This window comes from Loxodonta africana, chromosome 21 (genome assembly GCF_030014295.1).
Source record: "Loxodonta africana isolate mLoxAfr1 chromosome 21, mLoxAfr1.hap2, whole genome shotgun sequence".
NCBI lineage: Eukaryota > Metazoa > Chordata > Mammalia > Proboscidea > Elephantidae > Loxodonta > Loxodonta africana.
In genome coordinates, this window is record NC_087362.1 from 24,958,289 (window position 1) to 24,979,586 (window position 21,298).

The 21,298-nt window shown below is 41.3% G+C and overlaps 1 non-coding gene and 1 gene segment (V, D, J or C); one reads left to right on the forward strand and one right to left on the reverse strand.

Moving 5' to 3' along the window:
- Nucleotides 1-12,398: 12,398 nt before the first annotated feature.
- Nucleotides 12,399-12,866, forward strand: LOC104846663 (immunoglobulin heavy variable 4-59-like). The segment is given in 2 exon segments: nucleotides 12,399-12,465; nucleotides 12,550-12,866. Coding segments are annotated over 2 exon segments (384 nt in total).
- A 1,415-nt stretch (nucleotides 12,867-14,281) lies between these two features.
- Nucleotides 14,282-14,388, reverse strand: LOC111752830 (U6 spliceosomal RNA). The gene has a single exon (XR_002787730.1). It is a non-coding gene; the product is annotated as a U6 spliceosomal RNA (small nuclear RNA).
- Nucleotides 14,389-21,298: the final 6,910 nt, after the last annotated feature.

Below are 21,298 nucleotides of genomic sequence, written 5' to 3' on the forward strand. Positions count from 1 at the left end.
CTTTGGCATGCTCATCTTGGTTTCTCCCTTTTTGTTCTGCCATGTCTTATAATCCATCTCCATGGATCTTGCTTGGAAACCCACCACCTGACCACATGGTTTTGTCCCACAAAACAGTCTCACTTCTGCTTGATCACTGGGCAGCAGCTATAGACTACCTGCATTTCCTCTAGGAAAAAGAAGAAAAGGAAAAAGAATGCTGAGCTCCATAATGTGATCACTGGTCCCCACCTCACCTCTCATAGACCCTGAGGACAGTGAGTACCCTGTGCCATCCTCCAGCCACAAATCACTGCAGGTCTGTCTTCATTTTCAACAGTCCCTCCACATCAGTGTTCTCATTACTTGCTGATTCCACTGTTCACCCCTCACCATCACTCACTCAGCAAGTGTGTGATGCACTGTGACATGGTCCTCACACTCTCCTAAGCACTAAGGAGAGAGCATGTATAAAAATTATTTCCCTAAAGAGATTATATTTCTTTGGGAGGAAATAGAGGATAAACAATATCACTGAGTAAAATACGATAATATATCCACGGACTTAAATACTAAAGGAAAACAGAAAGCGAGTAAGGAGATAGAGTTTTCCAGAATGGTGTCGGATTTGAGAATTTTAACTAAATATAATCACATGTTAATTTTTCATTCACTCAGAACATTATTCAAATTCATAGATAATTTCGAACAATTAACAGAACCCAAACGTTTGAAGTATGTTCATTGCCTGATACATGAGGACACATCTCCTGCTTTTCCCCATACCTCTGTTGTCTTTGTCCCAGCAGCCTTTGCTGATTTGTCCTCTTCAGCATGTTCTTTACCAGCTGTGCTTTCTGAGCTTAGCCCACCTCCCTTCCACACTAATGCTGTGATCTCATACAAAGGTAGGTTAGAAATCACCTAGATCCATCCTGCAACACCACTTTGGGGTGGCTGGTAGTACTATGATGTTAGGAATTAGAAAAATGTCAGTATTTTAAATAAATTGTAAATTTTCAAATATATTTAAAGATAGCTATTTTAAAAATTAAATTTAAAACCTTTCAATAAATATGAATCCAGTGATTCTGACATATATTAGTGTGTTTCCTCAGAACTAACAGGATGTTACAGGTGCTCTTTCTTGATGGAAGGATCTGGTTTCATGCTTTAATAATTTATACCTGAAGGGTAGGAAATATGCATTTGTATCAAAAATATTATCCAAGTGTAAGTAGGGGTGAAGGTCTAGTTCTAATTAAAAAAAAAAGTTTTATAAGTGTTTTGTATGTATGTATTTCATTCACATCAAAAATGATAAAATAAATTACATTTTAAATATTAAAAATAAACTTAAATCAAAACATATCAAATTGCAACATTATCAAATGGCTATCAAGATTCACCACCAGCCATCTCTATTCCAGTCACAACAGTGATTTGGCCCTGATACTTTCTAAGATGGATGATTTGAAGCTTTCTAAACACTGCTAGAAATATTCCCCTTGTAAAATTTTACTGTATTATTTTTAATCCACAAAATAACTCTAATTCTTACAGCAATATATTACTCGAAAGATCATTTGAAGAGAATGCTGAAGTATGTTTTCAAATGCTCTGAAACTCCTGTAATCAAACTCTGCACTCTCATATTCCACAAACACAAAACACCAGTTTATGTCTCAGACCCGAGATTTTTTTGAACATGGTTGGAGCCCAGGACACACCATCATGTGGACTCTGTGCACTGAACATGTTGAAGCAGCATGAGCCCTGAAGGAAGACCAGAAGGGGGATGGCCAGCAGGGGGCACTGGGGATCTTCTGCCTACAGGACTCAGCCTTGGGGACAGGTGCAGAGGGAGACTGGCAAAGGCTTCCTGTCAGGGCCTGGGTTTTCCTTTTTCAGAAACAAAACAAAACACACACACACTCACACGTGTGCATATATATATATATCTATATATATGAACATATATCTTGCCTATAAATATGAACATAAGTATCGACATCACTGGGTTTTTGGGTATTCAAATGCATATGTATATATTTAATCGGAATTTGACAATATGTACATGAATCTCCTATTCTTTTGGGATGATCTGCCTAACCCAGTGTTATAGATTAAGTTGTGTCCCCAAAAATGTATGTCAACTTGACTAGGCCATGATTCCCAATATTGCGTGTCTGTCCTTCATTTTGTGATCTGATATAATTACCTATATGTTTTAAATACTAAAATCTAGGATGCAGATGAGACAGGATCAGAAGGAGTTATGTTAATAATAACGTTGAGATGAGTGCGTATTCTAGAACATTTAATCGTGATCATGTGGAATCTGTTCATAGACCAAGAGGCAGTCATTTGAACAGAACAAAGGGATAATGTGTGACTTAAAAGCAGAAAAAGCGTGTGTCAGGGTTGTATCTTTTCACCATACTTATTCAATCTGTATGCTGAGCAAAAAATCCAAGAAGCTAGACTATACGAAGAAGGGGGCGTGAGGATTGGTGGAAGGCTAATTAACAACCTGAGATATGCAGAAGACAAAACTATGCTTGCTGAAAGCAGAGAGGAATTGAAGTATTTACTGATGAAGATCAAAGATCACAGCCTTCAGTATAAATTACGCCTCAACATAAAGAAAATAAAAATCCTCAGAACTGGACCAACAGGCAACATCATGACAAACAGAAAATGTGTTGAAGTTGTCAAGGATTTCATTTTACTTGGATCCATAATCAAATCTATGGAAGCAGCAGTCAAGAAATCAAATGATGTGTTACATTGGACAAATCTGCTGCAAAGAACTCTTCAAAGTGTTGAAAAGCTAAGATGTCATTTTTGAGGACAAAGGTGTGCCCGACCCAAGTCATGATATTTTCAATCACCATATATATATGCACGTGAAAGCTGTACAATGAATAAGGAAGATGGAAGAATTGATTCTTGTAAATTACGGTATTGGTGAAGAATATTGAAAGTACCATGGACTGTCAGAATAATAAAGAAGAATGGCGAGACTTCATCTCACATACTTTGGACATACAGTCCTTGGAGAAGGACGTCATGCTTGATCAGTCAAAAAGAGGAAGCCCTTCAATGAGACAGTTTGACACAGTGGCTGCAACAATGGGTTCAAATATAGCAACAGTTGTAAGAATGGCATGGGACTGGGTGGTGTTTCCTTCTGTTGTACATAGGGTTACTATGAGTTGGAACCTATACCTAAAAACAGCAATATTCCACTCTCAGGGTATGCCATGGATTTTTTATCCATTGGTGTACTGAAGATCATCTTACCACCAGGCCTAATCTGTTTGCTTGTTTCCCTTTGTTCCCTTCATTTCTCTGAGTAGAGTGCCCCAGTATGGGGGCATCAAAGGCTGGAGGGTGGCATCACTCATCGAACTGGGCCTCCCTAACACTGGTACAATTCATACACCCACACATGCACATACACAGCCAGGGACCTGTCTCCGGCCAGTGTTCAGGGTGCCATCAGGGACCAATCTCAGGCCCAAAGGCACACTGACCTGACCCCTGCGTTGTACCCATGAGCTGCATAGGCTGTGCTCACTCAAGCTTAACATGTTCCTTCTGTACATCTCGGAGAACAAGATGTCCACAAAGAGGTTCTCAGCCTTTTCCGTAAATACAAGCAGCCCAGGTGTTGCCTCCTTCCACCCTCACCCAACCAAGCCCATGCCCCCTAACTGCCTGACCCCTACTCAGACAGAGGAACAGCTAGGCCTCTGCGCCTGAGGGGCTGCCTGGACAACTGGCCACTTTTCCTGAAAGGACCAGCCCCCTTCCACGTTCCAAGGAACTGCAGGAGACCAGAGGTCCTCTTCACCATAAAGTCTCCCCCTGGTGCTTAGACTTGGCCTGTGAGCAAAGGAATAAGGTATCCATTTGGGACTTCCTTCGTTTTGAAGTGTAGTTTCTCTGAATATACAATTCTAGCTTCTTGTGTGTTTCTTTATTTGTTTTCCAATACTTCGTTTCAATCCAGTCTCTCCCTGCTTGCATGGCTTCTGATGAGAAACCCTTCTATAATCCCTATCTATATTATTTATTGGTAAGCTTTCTTGTCTTTGTTTGTTTTCTAAATATAACTTTTTCTAGAATTTCAGCAGTTAGAAAACTATATACCTAAATGTGCTTTCTTTGGTTTGTCATATTTTCTTTGTTGTGCTGTTGTGATATATTCTGTTTGCTGCTCTGTCAGCTTCTGTGATCTGTGGTTTCCTGTTTGTTATAAATTTGGGAAAATTTTCGGCTATTATTACTTCAAACAAATCTTCTGGTATTTCTTCTCCTTCTGGTAGTCTAAATAAACATATGTTACCTCTTTTGAAATTGTTCCTTAGTTCTTGGATGTTATGTTGTCTTTCTTTATTTTCAGGAAGTTATGGACCTCATCCACAAGGATATGAAACACTTGGTTCTTCCCCTTCCTGGTGACAGGTCCAAGAGTCAAGTGTCTTAGGGATTCAGACATGAAGTTCTGGGGATTTGAATCTGAACACATGACTCACTCTGGTCATCCTTGTCTCTAGGAGTCCTGTCCTGGGTGCAGCTGCAGGAGTCGATTTAGGACTGGTGAAACCATTGCAGACCCCGTCCCTCACCTGTGCTGGATCTGCCAGCTCCCATGGAGTGTGCTGCAATGCACGGGGTGCATTGATGTAATGGGAGTTTGTACCACAAACCATTTCTCAAGAGTAGATTCATCTTCTCCAGAGAAATGTCCAAGAACTAGTCTTTACAGCTGAGCTCCACGATTGCTGAGAACACGGCCAGGTATTACCCTCTGAGAGATACACTGAGGGAAGGCAGAGGAAGCCCAAACCCAAAACCCTCTGCATGGAGGCAAAAGGGGATACACATCAGGGTTCCACGGAGCCCACAGAGCAAAGGGGTCCAGCACAGGAGCAGGTACAGCAGGGTGGGGGGTTTCTTGTTATGGCATAGGGGATCATCTATTCCATTAACACCATCTAACTCCTGGAACTCTCCACTACATTTATTTAATTTTTGTAAAAAATATGTATAACATATTTGCCAATTAAACATTTTTTGAATATACAATTTAATGACACAAGTTACATTAACTATATTGTACAACCATTACAACTTTTTTTAAAACCAATGTCATTATGTGCCCAAATTTCAAATAGAGTACAGATTTATTTTAAATGTTGTTCTTATTTATTTATTTTTTACTTTGTCTTCTTTGTATAAATTAGTCTTGAAGTGTGAATACAGTTTGCATAAAATTGGCATTTGCAGTTAATTCTCTGAACTTCGGTCAGTGTCCTAGGGATGCCCAGACATAGTACTATTATTATTACTACCAGTACTACTAGTTATAATAATGATAATAAAAATGATGTAGAAAGTAAAAAATAACATACATAGTCACCATCAAGACAGATTGTCTGTGGTAGAACCTGTGTTTCTGGATTGAAAATTGAACTGCACACATTCTGTCTTTTTTGCCTTGTCCTGCTGTACCACAAATAGTACAGTGTCTGGGTTTAAAAAACAGACATTAATTTTCTCATAGTTTTTGTGGTCAAAATCCAAATCAGGATGTCGAACATGTGGATTCCTACCTTGTCAATAGCCCTGAGCATTCCGTGGTTCCTTGGAATACCTTGATTTATAGGTCATTTTCACATGGTATCTCTCTTCCTCTGTGTGTGTCTATTCTGGTCTTTTTATAACTTAGAACTGATTAGGTTTAGGACCTCTGCTCCCCCCCCCACACACTGTTGTGATCACATTAACAAAACCAAAGAAAAACCCTATTTCTAAAAGGGCCACATGCACAGGTAGAAGGGTCAGAAATTCAACACATATTTTGGAGGAACATAGTCCATTTCATAGCACATTATTTTCATATTGGGCTTGAGAACATGGCAATGTCTCCTCGCATGACTATTTCAGGGACCTTGGTTCCCAGGCTTTTTCCCTCCTATGCGTGATGGAGAGGCACTGGGTCCACCAGGTTCCCAGGAAAGAACTAGAGTGCCTGGGAGTTACATGGTATAATGGAAGTAACACATACTATGAAGAATCCATAAAGGACAAGTTCACTATCTCCAGGGACAATACCAAGAACAGTCTGTATCTGTAAATGGACAGTCTGAGAACCAAGTACACAGCTGTGTATTACTGTAAGAGTAACACACAATGAGGGGAAGGCAGTGTAAGCCTAGACACAAACCTCTCCCAAAGGGCAACCAGGAGGAGGATCGGACACAGGGGCACTCAGGAACCACCAACTCCAGGATCAGGTGCAGAGAGAGGCTGAGGATGGAGGTTCCTTGTGTCCTCTGGAGATTTCATCTACTCTCTTGTGCCAGAACCCCAGAGCAGCTGGTCATGGTGTTCACCTTAGCTAAGTGACCTCTCAATTCTGGATTTGAGGTAATAGATGGGATGCAGAACCCAGTTCTAGGCCCCTGGAGATGCTGGCCACCTTGACCTTGGTGTGGAAAAGGAAGGGCTCTAAGGACTTGAGGGACTTAGGAGTTTTATTTGGTCTCACTTCTGTCATTTTTACTTAGTCAATCTCACTATACAGCCTTTTCGTATTTCCCCAAACATGGGAATTCTTTTCTCACCTATACATTCAAAATTTTTGCTCAGATATGGAAACCACTCTTCAACCCTCAGTGCATGCACAGACACATGAACACACACACAAACACACTCACACACTGGACACACAAAAACCAACATCCACTCATACTAATATACAGTCTAGAAAATCTATACTTACTCAAATGGCCATTCATGCAAAGTCCATGAACAGACTGGTGCATGCAGGTTCCAGCTGAGAACAAGGTATCCTGAGAGTCAAAGAGATACTAGAAGAGTCAAGTCAGAACAACCCTATGTGAGAGAGTAGAAATGCCCCATAGTTTTTATAGGCTGTAATTTTTAATATTTGCAGGAGCAGATTGCAAGGTCTTTCCCCTGTAGAGCCACTTGGTGGATTTGAACCAAGAACCTTTCGTTTAGTAGCCAAGTGTTTAAGGGTTGCATCACCAAGGCTCCTTTGTTTAATGTATTATAAATAAACTATGATTACATTGCATAGCATGTTACCATTGTAACCTGCACACACACACACAGACACACACACACACACACTAAGCTATTGCATTGAGGCACTTTGTCCATGTGATGTTAGCATGGTTTTGTGCAATAATGCACTTTAGTATCCTAACCTGGACAATTATTTACTGGACTGCAAGAGCCACCTCAGTAGTCCTCATACCTTAGCAAATAACGTCCTGCCTTGTACTGGATGTGTCATGGAAGACTTGTGAACTTACGGCATTCTTCATATCAACAGCATGAAAACCTCCTGGATTAAAACTGTTCCACTTTTATGATTCAAATATAAATGTGGGTTGCTATGAGTCAGTATCAACTTGAGGGCACACAGCAGTATAATCACACTAGGAATGACCATGTGGTACATTAAGTAAGTTGTAAAAAGTTGGGGCTATGCTGGTTCATTCAATGGATTGTAGGTGTGGACTGAGTGAACCCAGGCCATAGCTGTTCCAATTATTAATGCTGCAGAAAGCGGCAATTGTTTTAACTTCTCTGAGCATTGTTTAGCTTTCCCTTCTGTATACAGAGGAATAAATATATACTGCGATGTTACTGAATTGTTGAGAAAATTGTATTAGGTAATGATAGAATGTGTTAACCACAGTTCCATAGTAGATTAAATCCCAATAAATGTCTGCTGTACTGTTTTTTTCTACACTACTCCTCCCTGCCCCCTTCCATCCTAAAGCATTTGTCTGTCCTGGAGAACCTCTCAGTACATGCCAATCACAAACAATTGCCCTCTACAGCAAAGGAGACACGTATATAGGGCCTGCCCTCTTCTCATAAAAGGCAACCCAGAACCTATCTCTGCAGTCCTGGGAGAGAAACTCCAGGCCCAGGTACTGTGCTGTTCCCAAGCATCCATGAACAAAGTGGCCACAACGTGAAATTTAAACTGATCTGGGGATTCTCTCTCATCCTTCAGCAAGGTATTGTTAGAGATATAAGGGACTGCTGCATGTTGTGTGTGCAAGTACATAGAGTGTGCAGGTCTCCTGAGTCCAATGTGTGTGTTTGCAGGGTGTCCGTTGTCAGGTGCAGCTGGTGAAGTCTGGAGGAGACCTAAGAAAACCTGGGAGTTCTCTGGGACTTTCTTGTGCAGCCTTTGATTTTACCTTCAGCGGTCATGACATCCACTGGTTCTGCCAGGCTCCAGGGACAGGGATGGAGTGGCCAGCAGGTGTATGGTATGATGGAAGTAGCACACATTACACAGACCAAGTGAAGGTTCACTATCTCCAGAGATAATGTTGACAGCACGCTGCATCTGAATGCTGAGGACATGGGTGTGTATTACTTTTCAAGACCCACTGTGAGGGGAAGTCAGTGTGAGCTCAGAAACAAAACTGCTGCAGTGAGGCGGCTGGTCAGTAGGGGGTGCTCAAGACTCATCAGTTCCTGGATCAGGTGCAGAAAGAGGCAGGACAGGGTTGTTTCTTGTGTCATCTGGGGTTTCCTATCAGGGTCTGAGTTTACTTTTCTCTCTGGCAAAAAAAGAGAAAATGTTTTGACTCAGTGATTCATGGCCCTGAGGCATCCATGGAGTCCAACAGCTGTGATGTCAGCTGGCTAATTTGGATTAAAGAGGAGTCTGGCAGAGATACAGTGGCCACTCAGCTATAACAGCTGTGCTGACCACAACAGTAGCTCAACCACTCGTGCTCAGGACACTGGAAAAGATAGCTCCAGGTGTCATCTCTGACCAACAGCCTTAATGCTTAGGACCAGAGAAGATATTGCTATGTGAGACCCACAGAGGGAGGAAGACTGTGCGAGCCCAGCATACACCTCTCCTGAATGTGCTGGCAGCAGTCAGCTGGGAATTTCGGGACTCATTGAGCCCAGGACCACCTACCCTTGGAATAGATTCAGGGGTGGATAAAGGAGCTTCCTTTCACTGTCTGGGATTTATTCCAATCCCACAAATACCAGCATCCAGAGGAAACCTCCACTTTATTCTAATTCCTGAGCTAGAAGATGACTTTGAAGTGTGGGGATTTTTTTCTATCTTCTCTACCTGGGATGGATTGTCACAGAAAAAGAGCATTAGGGAAGATATCACTCTTGTTCCTGTGTCCAACTGTATGGGAAAGCTCATGTAGGCCTGGTTTTGATTCTGGTACATGGTGGATAGAGAATTTGCAGGAATTCCATTAGATCATTGCCATATTGGTAATTCTGATGATAAAGTTTCATCAAACATACAGTAGGAACAGGTATTCATCCAACTAAATTAAACTGAACAAATACCAACCCCACAGTAATGTATAAGAACAGAGAGGAGTTAGATCTACTTTATCTATGCAAAGTGCACTTTGATCTCCAGTAAAGTGTTCTTAGAGAGATCACATTTATTTAGCACAAGAATTTTTCTTTCCTGCCTTTCCTTCCCCTCAGAGCACCTCCATCCATGGAATTCCTAAATGCCTCATGCACCAGACTTCACCTCACACACCGTTCTCTCTGAGAAGAAGATAATTAGGAGTGAGTGAGTGAAGGGACTGGCCCAGCCCTTGGGGTCATCAAATGCTCTCTGCCATAGTCCTAAAGCAGCTGGTTGTGATGGCTGGCTTATCTAAGTGACTTCTCATTTGGGATTCAGGGTAGTAGATGGGAAGCATAACCTAGTTTGAGGCCTTCCAGAGATACTGACCACCTGGCTTATAGCGTGGAAAAAGAAGGGCTCTAAGGAAAAGAGGGACTTAAGAGTTTGATTTGGTTCATGTAATACGTTCTGACCAATAATTTCTCAAGTCTCACCCTGTGGTATGTTAATACATGTAAAGAGGATGAACATTCAAAATAATATATTCCTGAAAGGAGGGAAAAAAGAAGTTATTTGTATCCCAGTGAAAGAAAAGGGCAACTTCTAATGGGATCAGAATTTATTTTCCCACCATCAAAGCTCTCTCTGGACTGGAAATATCTATACTTTTCATTTCTAGGCCCCTGGGCTCTCAGTAAAGACAGAGCCATGCCTGTGGAGTGGCACTAGCTTGCTCCTACCAGCTTCTGTATTCAAGACCTTACCTGGCCCTTCCCTACTACATATCTTGGTCCTTCTACATTAAATTCAAGTCTTCACAGACAAAGTTAAATCTCAGAATTTGACAAGAACCTTCACACTGTGGGCTGAATTCTCCAGAAATCATGAACCATGTTCAAAAAATTTGAAGATTCCTGTTGAGGTTCTTCCAACCAGTGATCACTTCACCCTGTGAATGTCTAAAATAAGACAATCTGGATAACGTATCAATATTTGTCAGTAATTTTTTTTTCTTTCTTCACATGCCATGCCACAGGTGAAGCTACAGGATTCAGGCATAGAAACGGTAAGGCCATTGAAGACTATCTCTGTCACCTGGACCTTATCTGCATTTTCCACGAAAACCAGTGGTCACTGCTGGGCCTGAATCCACCAGACCCCCTTTCCCAGGAAGGGGCTAAAGTGGATGGGTACATGTTACTAGTGGTCTAAAAGCATAAAACTGTTCCTCTAAAGTTGATTCCCAATCTCCAAAGACATATCCAAGAATCAAGTCTTCCTACACTTGAGCTCCAGGATAGCGGAGGACATGGCCATGTGTGAGACACAGTGAGGGAAGGCAGTGGGAGCCTAGACACAAGCCTGACCTGAAGGGGACTAGAACGGGGCTGTGCTGCAAGAGGTGGTCAGGATCCACACAGCAGGAGGGACCCAGTACCAGGGGTAGATGCGGAGAGAGGCTGATGAGGTTCTTCCTACCAGGATTAGGGTTTTCCTCCCTTTCCTAGCTCTCAGCTGTCAACAAGGAATTTTCTTCTTTAATTTCTCACATTCTCAATGCAGCCAAGGAAGGAGGAAGCAACATCCTCTTTTGCATTAGTTGTTATTGGTCAGTAGGAGGTTCTCCAATGCCAGTTTCCTTCATGACACATTTTTTCCAGTTGGCAATCAGAAATGCCGAGAATTCTCACCATGTATGCGATTGCAAAGCATTTCCCACAAAGCAAAACAGTCGTAGGATCTCATACATAATTCCAGGGTTCAGTGACATAGGGTCTCAGGGGGGCATCTCTCTGGAGGGTATTCCAAGGGGACTTGGTTCCTTGGCAGGGAGTTTCCCGCTGCAAAGGGTGAGCTTATCATTTCTGCAACCCATTTTGAGGACAGCTTTATTTCCAAGATCCATGCATATTATCTCCCCCCAAATAATGGAAGTCATTTTCACTAAATTCAATAAATACGCTCAGTCATTCAGAGAACAAAAAATGGTCACCTCTAGGACACATGAGTTTTACACAAAGACCAGGTTGTGGGGACCTTGCACTAACTCCATCTGTTTGTGGTTCTGAAGGTTTACGTTTCTCAAAGATCTCTTTCTTGAGAGAATCTACAGACCCAGGAATTTATTGCAGACTCTTGGCTTGGGAAAAAAGGAAAATTGGGGAGTTGCTGGCCATTTTAACAACAGTGGGTGTGATTATTCACAAGGCAGAAATATCTAGTCTATGTGTGTGGGGGGGCTACAAATAAAAAGAAAACCCAAAGCTCTTTAGGTTGGCATGAAGATAATCCCCTCCACAGTAACCCTTGAGTATACATGGCAGTAAAGTTGTTTCAGGTGAAAAAAATATTCACCGAAGTTAGTAAGTCACTCAAAGTTGTTTCATTTTAGAAAAAACATGGAGTTGGACACATTTTTGACTGAATTCAATGTTTTTGGTCATTTAATTACTGTCTAAATATAATGGAATATTCAATAGTTTAAACATGAGCTAATGAAGGTGTGGAATAGATAAGAATGAGTATACCACCATTCAGACAGCTCTGGATTTGTGGTGAATATTTGATATTTATCTATTTATTCACCTGTCTACCTTTATTTGTCTATCTCTCTCTCTATCTATATATCTGTCTATCCCTCTATCTATCCCTGGGAGTAGAGGTGCATTAACTCTACTCCCAAAGCTGTCCTTGATACTTGGTTGCATCTAGCTCCCTGATCAGAATATGTCCAGACGAGGATTAAGAAAACCATGGATTTGATGAAGAAAAGAGCCAGGGAGAGGACTGTGTTTTCCTAAAGGTATAGATAAAAAAAAAAAAAAAATAGATAGTATCTCTTTTTCCAGTGAGTGCCCCAGAGACAGGGACTGCGCTTCACCTCTCTTCACCTTTACATACAAATGCACCTCCCACAGGCAAATTCCGCTGAGACAGCCGGGTGAAACCACAGCACATATTTGCTTTAATTCAGGTCCTTCCTCACCCTGGAGAATACTGTCTGGGAGACATGGACCTCATACACAAGAACATGAAACATTTCTGGGTCTTCCTCTTCTTGGTGGCAGTTCCCAGAGGTGAGTGTCTCAGGGATTCAGACAGGAAGATATGGGGATGCTGCATCTGAGCACATGACTCACTGTGGTTGTTTTTGTCCCCAGGTGTTCTGTCCCAGGTAAAGCTGCAGGAGTCAGACCCAGGACTGGTGAAGCCTTCGCAGACCCCGTCCCTCACCTGTGCTTACTCTGGACTCTCTTTAACTAGCTATGTTGTGAGCTGGGTTCGCCAGGCTCCAGGAAAGGGACTGGAATGGGTCGGTGTAATAACTAGCAGTGGAAGCACGTCTTACTACCCGGCTCTGGCATCCCGAGTCAGCATCACCAAGGATGATTCCAAAAGCCAAGTTTATTTAAAACTGAGGTCTGTGAATCCTGAGGACACGGCCATGTATTACTGTGCAGAACACACAGTGAGGTGAAATCAGTGTGAGCCCAGACACAAATATCCCTGCAGTGGGCCAGCAGGAGGCTGGTCTGTAAGGGGTGCTCAGGAACCACTAAGCTTAGCGGCCCATCTTATAAGCAGATACACAGGAAGGAAGACAGGCAAGGGTTTCCTCTCAGATGTTGTGTTTTCCCCATCCTGTCAGCGCTCTCTAGGAACCTCCATATACAGTGGTTCTAGGAAATCTTCATGACTTTGAACATGACTGTTTTCCACGGAAATGAGTTTTGTCTGTCTTTCTCCATCTGTCCGAAGACAGGCTCCACAGTAATATTTCTTTTCTTTTCTTTTTTTAATAATTTTTATTGTGCTTTAAGTGAGAGTTTACAAATCAAGTCAGTCTTTCACACAAAAACCCATATACACCTTGCTACACACTCCCGATTACTCTCCCCCTAATGAGACAGCTCACTCTCTCCCTGCACTCTCTCTTTTCATGTCCATTTCACCAGCTTCTAATGCCCTCCACCCTCTCATCTCCCCCCAGTCAGGAGATGCCAACATAGTCTCAAGTATCCACCTGATCCAAGAAGCTCACTCCTCACCAGCATCCCTCTCCAACCCATTGTTCAGTCCAATCCATGTCTGAAGAGTTGGCTTTGGGAATGGTTCCTGTCCTGGGCCAACAGAAAGTCTGGGGGGCATGACCACCAGGGTCCCTCTAGTCTCAGTCAGACCATTAAGTCTGGTCTTATGAGAATTTGGGGTCTGCATCCCACTGTTCTCCTGCTCCCTCAGGGGTTCTCTGCTGTGTTCCCTGTCAGGGCAGTCATCGGTTGTAGCCGGGCACCATCTAGTTCTTCTGGTCTTAGGATGATGTCAACTCTGGTTCATGTGGCCCTTTCTGTCTCGGGCTCGTAATCACTTGTGTCCTTGGTGTTCTTCATTCTCCTTTGATCCAGGTGGGTTGAAACCAATTCATGCGTTTAAGACCCCAGATACCACTCTTCAAAGTGGGATGCAGAATGTTTTCTTAATAGATTTTATTATGTCAATTGACTTAAATGTCCCCTGAAACCATGGTCCCCAGACCCCTGTCCTTGCTACGCTGGCCCTTGAAGCATTCAGTTTATTCAGGAAACTTCTTTGCTTTTGGTTTAGTCCAGTTGTGCTGACTTTCCCTGTATTGTGTGCTGGTCCCTTCACCTAAAGTAGTCCTTATCTACTATCTAATTAGTAATATCCCTCTTCTACCCTCCTTCCCTCCCCACTCTCATAACCACAAAAGAATGTTTTCTTCTCAGTTTAAACTATTTCTCAAGTTCTTATAATAGTAGTCTTATACAATATTTGTCCTTTTGCAGCTGACTAATTTCATTCAGCATAATGCCTTCTAGGTTTCTTCATGTTATAAAATGTTTCACAGATTCCTCACTGGTCTTTATTGATAAAAATATGGAATGCTTCATGAATTTGTGTGTCATCTTTGCACAGGGGCCGTGCTAATCTTCTCTGTATTGTTCCAATTTTAGTATATGTGCTGCTGAAGCGAGCACTCCACAGTAATATTTCTTGATGAGACCTCTGTTTGCAGTTCAGGATACTAATTAGTGTCATTGGTTGCCAGGTTTAGAAACATTTAGTGCAGAACATAATCCTCATGTTGAACCTCAAATCTGTGCCTTCTCTACAGATGGATCTTCATTTTGCACATTTTGATGAGTGTGCCCCAATCTAGTTTTGTGCAATGCCTTTAATTTAGAATGGCACATGGTACTTTGTACATGTCAATATTAGCATCCATATATTACAAGGGCAATTTTGCCCCCAGGAATATTTGGCAATTATTGGAGTTAGTTTTAGTTTTCACCACTGGGGGCAGGTACTGCTGAAACTAGTGGTTTAGAGTCAAGGGGTGCTTCTAAACAATCAATGCACAGGACAGCTTCCCTCAACAATTACGTGCCCCAAAACTGCAATAGAGCTGAGATGGAGGAACTATAGTACAAAGCTTTGAAACTGGCCAACATAAATAGAAACGTACATCTGCAGAAAGTGTATGTTGTTGTATGTAAATGATACCTTTTGTGAATTGACAACTTAATTTTTTTAATGTCCCTCTTATCCCTAATAATCATCCTTTATTTGGAAGTCTACTCTGTCTGAAAATAATATTAATATTCACTCTTTCTTTTGGTCCATATTTTCATGGCATATATTTATTCATACTTTTTTTTTCACCTTTCTACCTATGTATATTTCAAGTGACTTTCTTGTAAACACATATTGCAGGTTGTCATTTTTTATTCCCGCGTGTCAATCACTGTTTTTTAACTGGTAATATTTTAGTACTTCCACTTAGAAATTTTTATAGCTATTCTTATATTTGAATCTATCACCTTGCTGGTTGTTTTATATATGTTGTAATTCCCTTTGCTTCTTTTTTAATCTTTTTCTTCTACCTCTTGTTTTAATTTAGCACTTGTTGGTACTATTTATAACTTCCCTATTAACGTTAACTATTTTAAATAACATTTTAAATACCTTTTTCCTTTTCAAATAATCTTACTATACCTCCCAATTATATTATACTCCTTCTTGTATATGAGAACATTATTACGGTACATTTTTGCTGAGCCAATATCTGAGATCACCACAAAAGCACAACTTACACACAGATGTTTTATGGAATAATGGTTTACTTACGTAGAGAAGAGACAGAACAAAGACAGCTTCAATTGTGAATGCCTGTGCCCCATAGCCAGCGAGTCTCTGCAGCCAACCCAGTACTGGAGGTTTGTACACACCCCTTTTTTGTGTTGCAGGTGAAGGATACCATTCCCTCTCATGAGTAAGAGGTATAGAAATGGAGTTGTCCAGGTGCCATGTGATGTGCATGTGTAAGCAATTTCTAGGAATATTGACATGTGCTCATGGCAAGAGAAGAGGGAGGTGCTGTAGGCCAGCAGCTACTATAGGATATGCTTTGGGATTAAGACAACATGAGAAATGGAATCAGCCCACACGCTCATCCCATCCAAGAAGCCAGGCTGGCACATCTGGTCCTAAGAACAAAATTCAATTGTGGGCCATAGGGAAAGGTGGCAGACTGCACCTGGATTGCCCCTTCTTCAATTTCCAATTCCTTTTTTCCATCCCTTGTCCCTTTGTTGGTCTATTCACTATTGCATGTGCTACAAACATACAATGAATGGTGTCTTAGGGTGGGTTCTCTGGAGAAGTAAAACCAGTAAAGCATATAAATATTTATATATAGAGAGAGTTATACCAAGGAAATGGCTCACGCAGTTGTAGAGACTGGAACATCCAAAGACTGTGGTTCAGGATAGAGACTTCTCCCGATGCACGTAGCCACAGGGGTGGTCAACCCAACATCAGTAGGTTGGAAAGCAGTGCTCTTGTTTGCAGGCTTTGAAGATTGGCAAATCTCAAAGATCTGCAGGCAGGACTGCAGGTAAGCTGCTAGCTCAAGTTGTAAAAACAGGAATTCAGATGAACAGGAGCCAGCTATGAGATCCAGGAAAAGCCCACAAGCCTTGCCAGAATATCCACTTACATTCAATGCAGGCCATATACCCAAGGAAACTCGCTTTCAGCTGATTGGTTACTGAGAGCTGATCCCATAATGGAGGTGATCACATAATACTAAACCTCATCATGGAAGTGATCACACCATCATATGACTATCAAACCACTGAGAATCATGGCCCAGCCAAATTGCCACACAATCATAACCATCACACATGGCTATTATTATTGTTTTCAGAATTATCTTTTAGGATAAGGAAAATAATAAAAATACAAAATATAATCTTTGGACCAAAAGCAAAGAAGTTTCCTGAATAAACCGAATGCTTCAAAGGTCAGTGGGGCAAGGGCGGGGGTTTGGGGACTATGGCTTCAGGGGACATCTAAGTCAATTGGCAAAATAAATTCTATTAAGAAAACATTATGAAGTGTGGCATCTGGGGTCTTAAATGCTACCTAGTGGCCATCTAAGATGCATCAATCAGTCTCAACCCACCTGAATCAAAGGAGAGTGAAGAACACCAAGGTCACAAGATAATTATGAGCCCAAGAGACAGAAAGGGCCACATGAACCAGAGACTTCCATCATCCTGAGGCCAGAAGAACTAGATGTTGCCCGGCCACAACTGATGACTGCCCTGACAGGGAACACAACAGAGAACCCCTGAAGGAGCAGGAGAACAGTTGGATGCAGACCCCAAATTCTCATAAAAAGACCAGACTTAATGGTCTGACTGAGACTAGAAGAATTCTGGCTGTCATGGTCCCCAAACCTTCTGTTGGCCCAGGATAGGAACCATTCCCGAAGACAACTCATCAGACATGGAATGGACTGGACAATGGGTTGGAGAGAGATGCTGATGAGGAGTAAGCTACTCGTATCAGGTGGACACTTGAGACTGTGTTGGCATCTCCTGTCTGGAGAGGAGATGAGAGGGTAGAGGGGGTTAGAAACTGGCAAAACGGTCAAGAAAGGAGAGACTGGAAGGAGGGAGCAGGCTGACTCATTAGGGGGAGAGTAAATGGGAGTACGTAGTAAGGTGTATATAAGTTCGTATGTGAGAGACTGACTTGATTTGTAAACTTTCACTTAAAGCACAATAAAAATTATTTAAAAAATATAATCTTTACTTCATTTTTGACTATATAAATTTTTGTTTCTAGTTTATATCATAATCTCTCTTCCTGTAGAAAGATTTTAGTCACTTCTTGAAGGGTTTTTGTGTTGAAAAAAATTTTCCTCAGTTTCTGGGTGTCTGAGAAAATATTTATCTCTCGTTTATTTTTTTAAATATTTTATTGCAGTATACAACAACAAAAAAATTGTCCTTCCAACATTTTTCGTATGTACAGTTCAGCAGCATTACTTAGGTTTATCATGTTGTCCAGCTATTACCATTATCCATTTTCAAATTTTCGTGTCACCCTTAACATATACTCAGGATTTAGACTTATAGGTTGGCTTACCTCCAACATGAAATACAGGACTCCATCATTTCCTTGCTTCATTTTTTTTTTTTTTTTTTGAGTTCTCCGTGAAAGTTTATACAGCAAGTTAGGTTTCCATTTGACAGTTTCCAAACAAATTGTTCAGTAACTTTATTTACATTTATTACAATTTGTCAACATTCTTTTTAATTGTGTTCTGGCTGTTCCTTTTCCAGTACCCTTCTTTCCTGTCCCCTAATGGTTTCATCTTTACTTCTGAATAATTGTTGAACTTTTGGTCTCGTACCGATGGTTTTTAAGTACAGCACCAATTTTTTTGGTAATATCCTTTAATTTGTGTTCCACTCTGCTATTTCGTTAAAGGATGATCTCATGGTATAGGCTAGGTTCTATATTTAAAGAGTGTTGTAAGGTGATAGATGAGTCCTGACTATAGGTCCTCTACTGTTCCAGTTTGTCTTTTTTTTTTTTAATAATAAATTTAGTTCTGCTGTACATATTTTTCCTGTTCTACCTGCAGCCATCTACTGTGACCCTAGTCAGAATTATCAGTGATGTTAGATGGGCACCATCTAGTCTTCTGGTCTCAGGGTAGTCAAGGTTGTGGCTTGTATACAGGTACAGAACGAGACTGGTGAATGCTTCCTGTTAGGGTCTAGGTTTTCCTTTTTCGGAAAAAAAAGAAAACACACACACACACACATATGTATGAGTGAACACATACATTGTTCATAAATATGAACATAAATAGAATTCAAATATATATATGTATATATATATAAAAGAAGAAGAATTTGATAGTATGTCTATAATTATCCTAGTTTTTGGGGACCATTCACCTAACCTAGTGTTCTTATGCATTGAATTGCATCCCCCAAAGCTGTATGTCAACTTGTCTAGGTCATGATTCTCAGTACTGTGTGGTTGTCCCCCACTTTGTGATCTGATATAATTAACTATGTTTTAAATCATAAAACGTATTATATAAAAAAGACAGAATTAGAGGGAATTATGTTAATGATAACACTGAAAAGAATGGGGATTCCAGAACACTTAGTTGTGCTCCTGTGAAACTTGATCATAGACTAAGAGTAAGTTGCATGAACAGAACAAGGGGATAATTTGTGGTTTAAAATCAGAAAAAGTGTGTGTCAGGGTTGTATAATTTCACCATACTCATTCTAACTGTATGCTGAGCAAACAATCACAGAAGCAGGACTATATGAAAAAGAAGGGAACAAGAGGATTGGTGGACGGCTCATTAACAACTTGAGATATGCAGATGACACAATCATGCTTGCTGAAAACAAAGCGTGTTTGAAGCACTTACTGATGAAGATCAAAGACTACAGCCCTCAGTATGGATTATACCTGGATGTAAAGAAAGTAAAAATCCTCAGAACTGGACAAATAAGTAACATCACGATAAATGGAAAACATTTTGAAATTGTCAAGAATTTCATTTTACTTGGGTCCACCATCAAATCTACGGAAGCAGCAGCCAAGAAATCAAATAATGCATTGCATTGGGCAAATCTGCTGCAAAAGACGTCCATAAAGTGTTGAAAAGCTAAGACTTCACTTTGAGGACAAAGGTGTAACCGACTCAAACCATGATATTCTCTGTCACCTCATGTGCATATAAAAGCTGGACAATGAATAAGAGAGATGAAAGAAAAATTTTAATCATTCTAATTATGATGCTGGTGAAGAATATTGAATATACCATGGATTGCCAGAATAACAAAGAAGACTGTCTTGGACAAAATACAGCCAGAGTGCTTCTCTGAATTGAAAATGATGAGATTTCATCTCACATACATTGGACAGGATATCAGGAGACTAGTCCCTGGAGAAGGACATGATGTTTGGTCAGTGAAAAAGAGGAAGACCATTGATAAAATGGATTGACACAGTGGTTGTAACAATAGGCTCAATCATAGCAATGATTGTGAGGATGGCACAGGCCTGGGCAAAGTTTCCTTCTGTTGTACAAAGGGTTGCTATGAATGGGAGCCTATGCCTAACAGCCTACACCAAATCTAAGACCCAGAATCCCAATGACTGGTCCCCTGAGTTGTCTTCATGAGCCACACAGGCTGTGCTTACTCAGTTGTCAGACATGAGCCTTCTGTCCATCTCAAAGAACAAGAGGTCCACAAACCAGCTCTCAGCCTTTTCTATAAATACAAGTGGGCCTGACACTGCCTCCTCCCGTACCCACCCAGCCAAGCCCATGCCCCCTAACTGTCTGACCCCTACTTAGACACAGGAACATCTAGGCCTCTGAGCCTGAGGGGCTACCTGGACAGCTGGCCACTGTTCCTAAAGAGGACTCGCCCCCTTCCGCATTCCAAGGAGCTGAGGGAGCCCAGAGGTCCCCTTGGTCTGATGCTTAGAGTTGGCCTGGGAACTAAAGGACAAGGTATTCAATTTGGTACTCCCTGAAGTGTAATTTCTCTGAATACACAATTCTAACTTGTTGTTTGTTTATTTTCCAACACTTTATTTCAATCCAATCTCTTCCTGCCTAGATGATTTCTGATGAAAAGCCCTTCTCTAATTCCTTTTCACGTTAATTTATTGGCAAGCCTTCTTGTCTTTGCTTTCTAAATGTAAATTTTTCTAGAATTTCTGCAGTTTGAAAAAAATATACCTAAGTGTGCTTTCTTTGGTTTGTCTCATTTCCTTTGTTATGGTGTTGTAATGTGTTTTGTTTGTTGGTCTGTCACTTCTGTGATCTGTGGTTTCCAGTTTTCTATAAATTTGGGAAAATTCTCAGGTACTATTGCTTTAAATAATTCTTCTGTTCTCCTCCTTCTGGTAGTCTAAATACACAAATGTTACATCTTTTGAAATTGTTCCACAGTTCTTGGATGTTCTGGGTTTTTTTTTTTTTTTTTTTTTTTTTGGTGGGGAGAAGCTATGGACCTCATCCACAAGCATATGAAACACTGGTGGATTTTTCTCTTCCTGGTGGCAGCTCCCAGAGTCAAGTGTCTCAGGAGTTCAGACATGAAGGTCTGGGGATTTGAATAGAGCGCATGACTCACTGTGGTCCTCTTTGTCCCCAGGAGTTCTGTCAGAGGTGCAACAGCAGGAGTCTGGCTGAGGACTTTTGAAACCATTGCAGACACATTTCCTCACCTGTGCTGTCTCTGGTTACTCCATCATCAGTGAATGATGTTGGGACTGAATCTGCCATCTCCCAGGTAAGGTGCTGCAGTGGATGGAATACATTGATGTGATGGGAACGTGCACTACAAACCGTTTCTCAAGAGTAGAGTCAGCTTCTCCAGAGAAATATCAAAGAACTAGTCTTGCTGCAGCTGAGCTCAATGACTGCTAAGGACATGGCCAGGTATTACTGTGTGAGAGACATGGTGAGGGAAGGCAGAGGGGGTCCAAACCCAAATACCTCTCTCTGCATGGAGGCAAAAGAGGATACACATCAGGGTTCCTCACGGC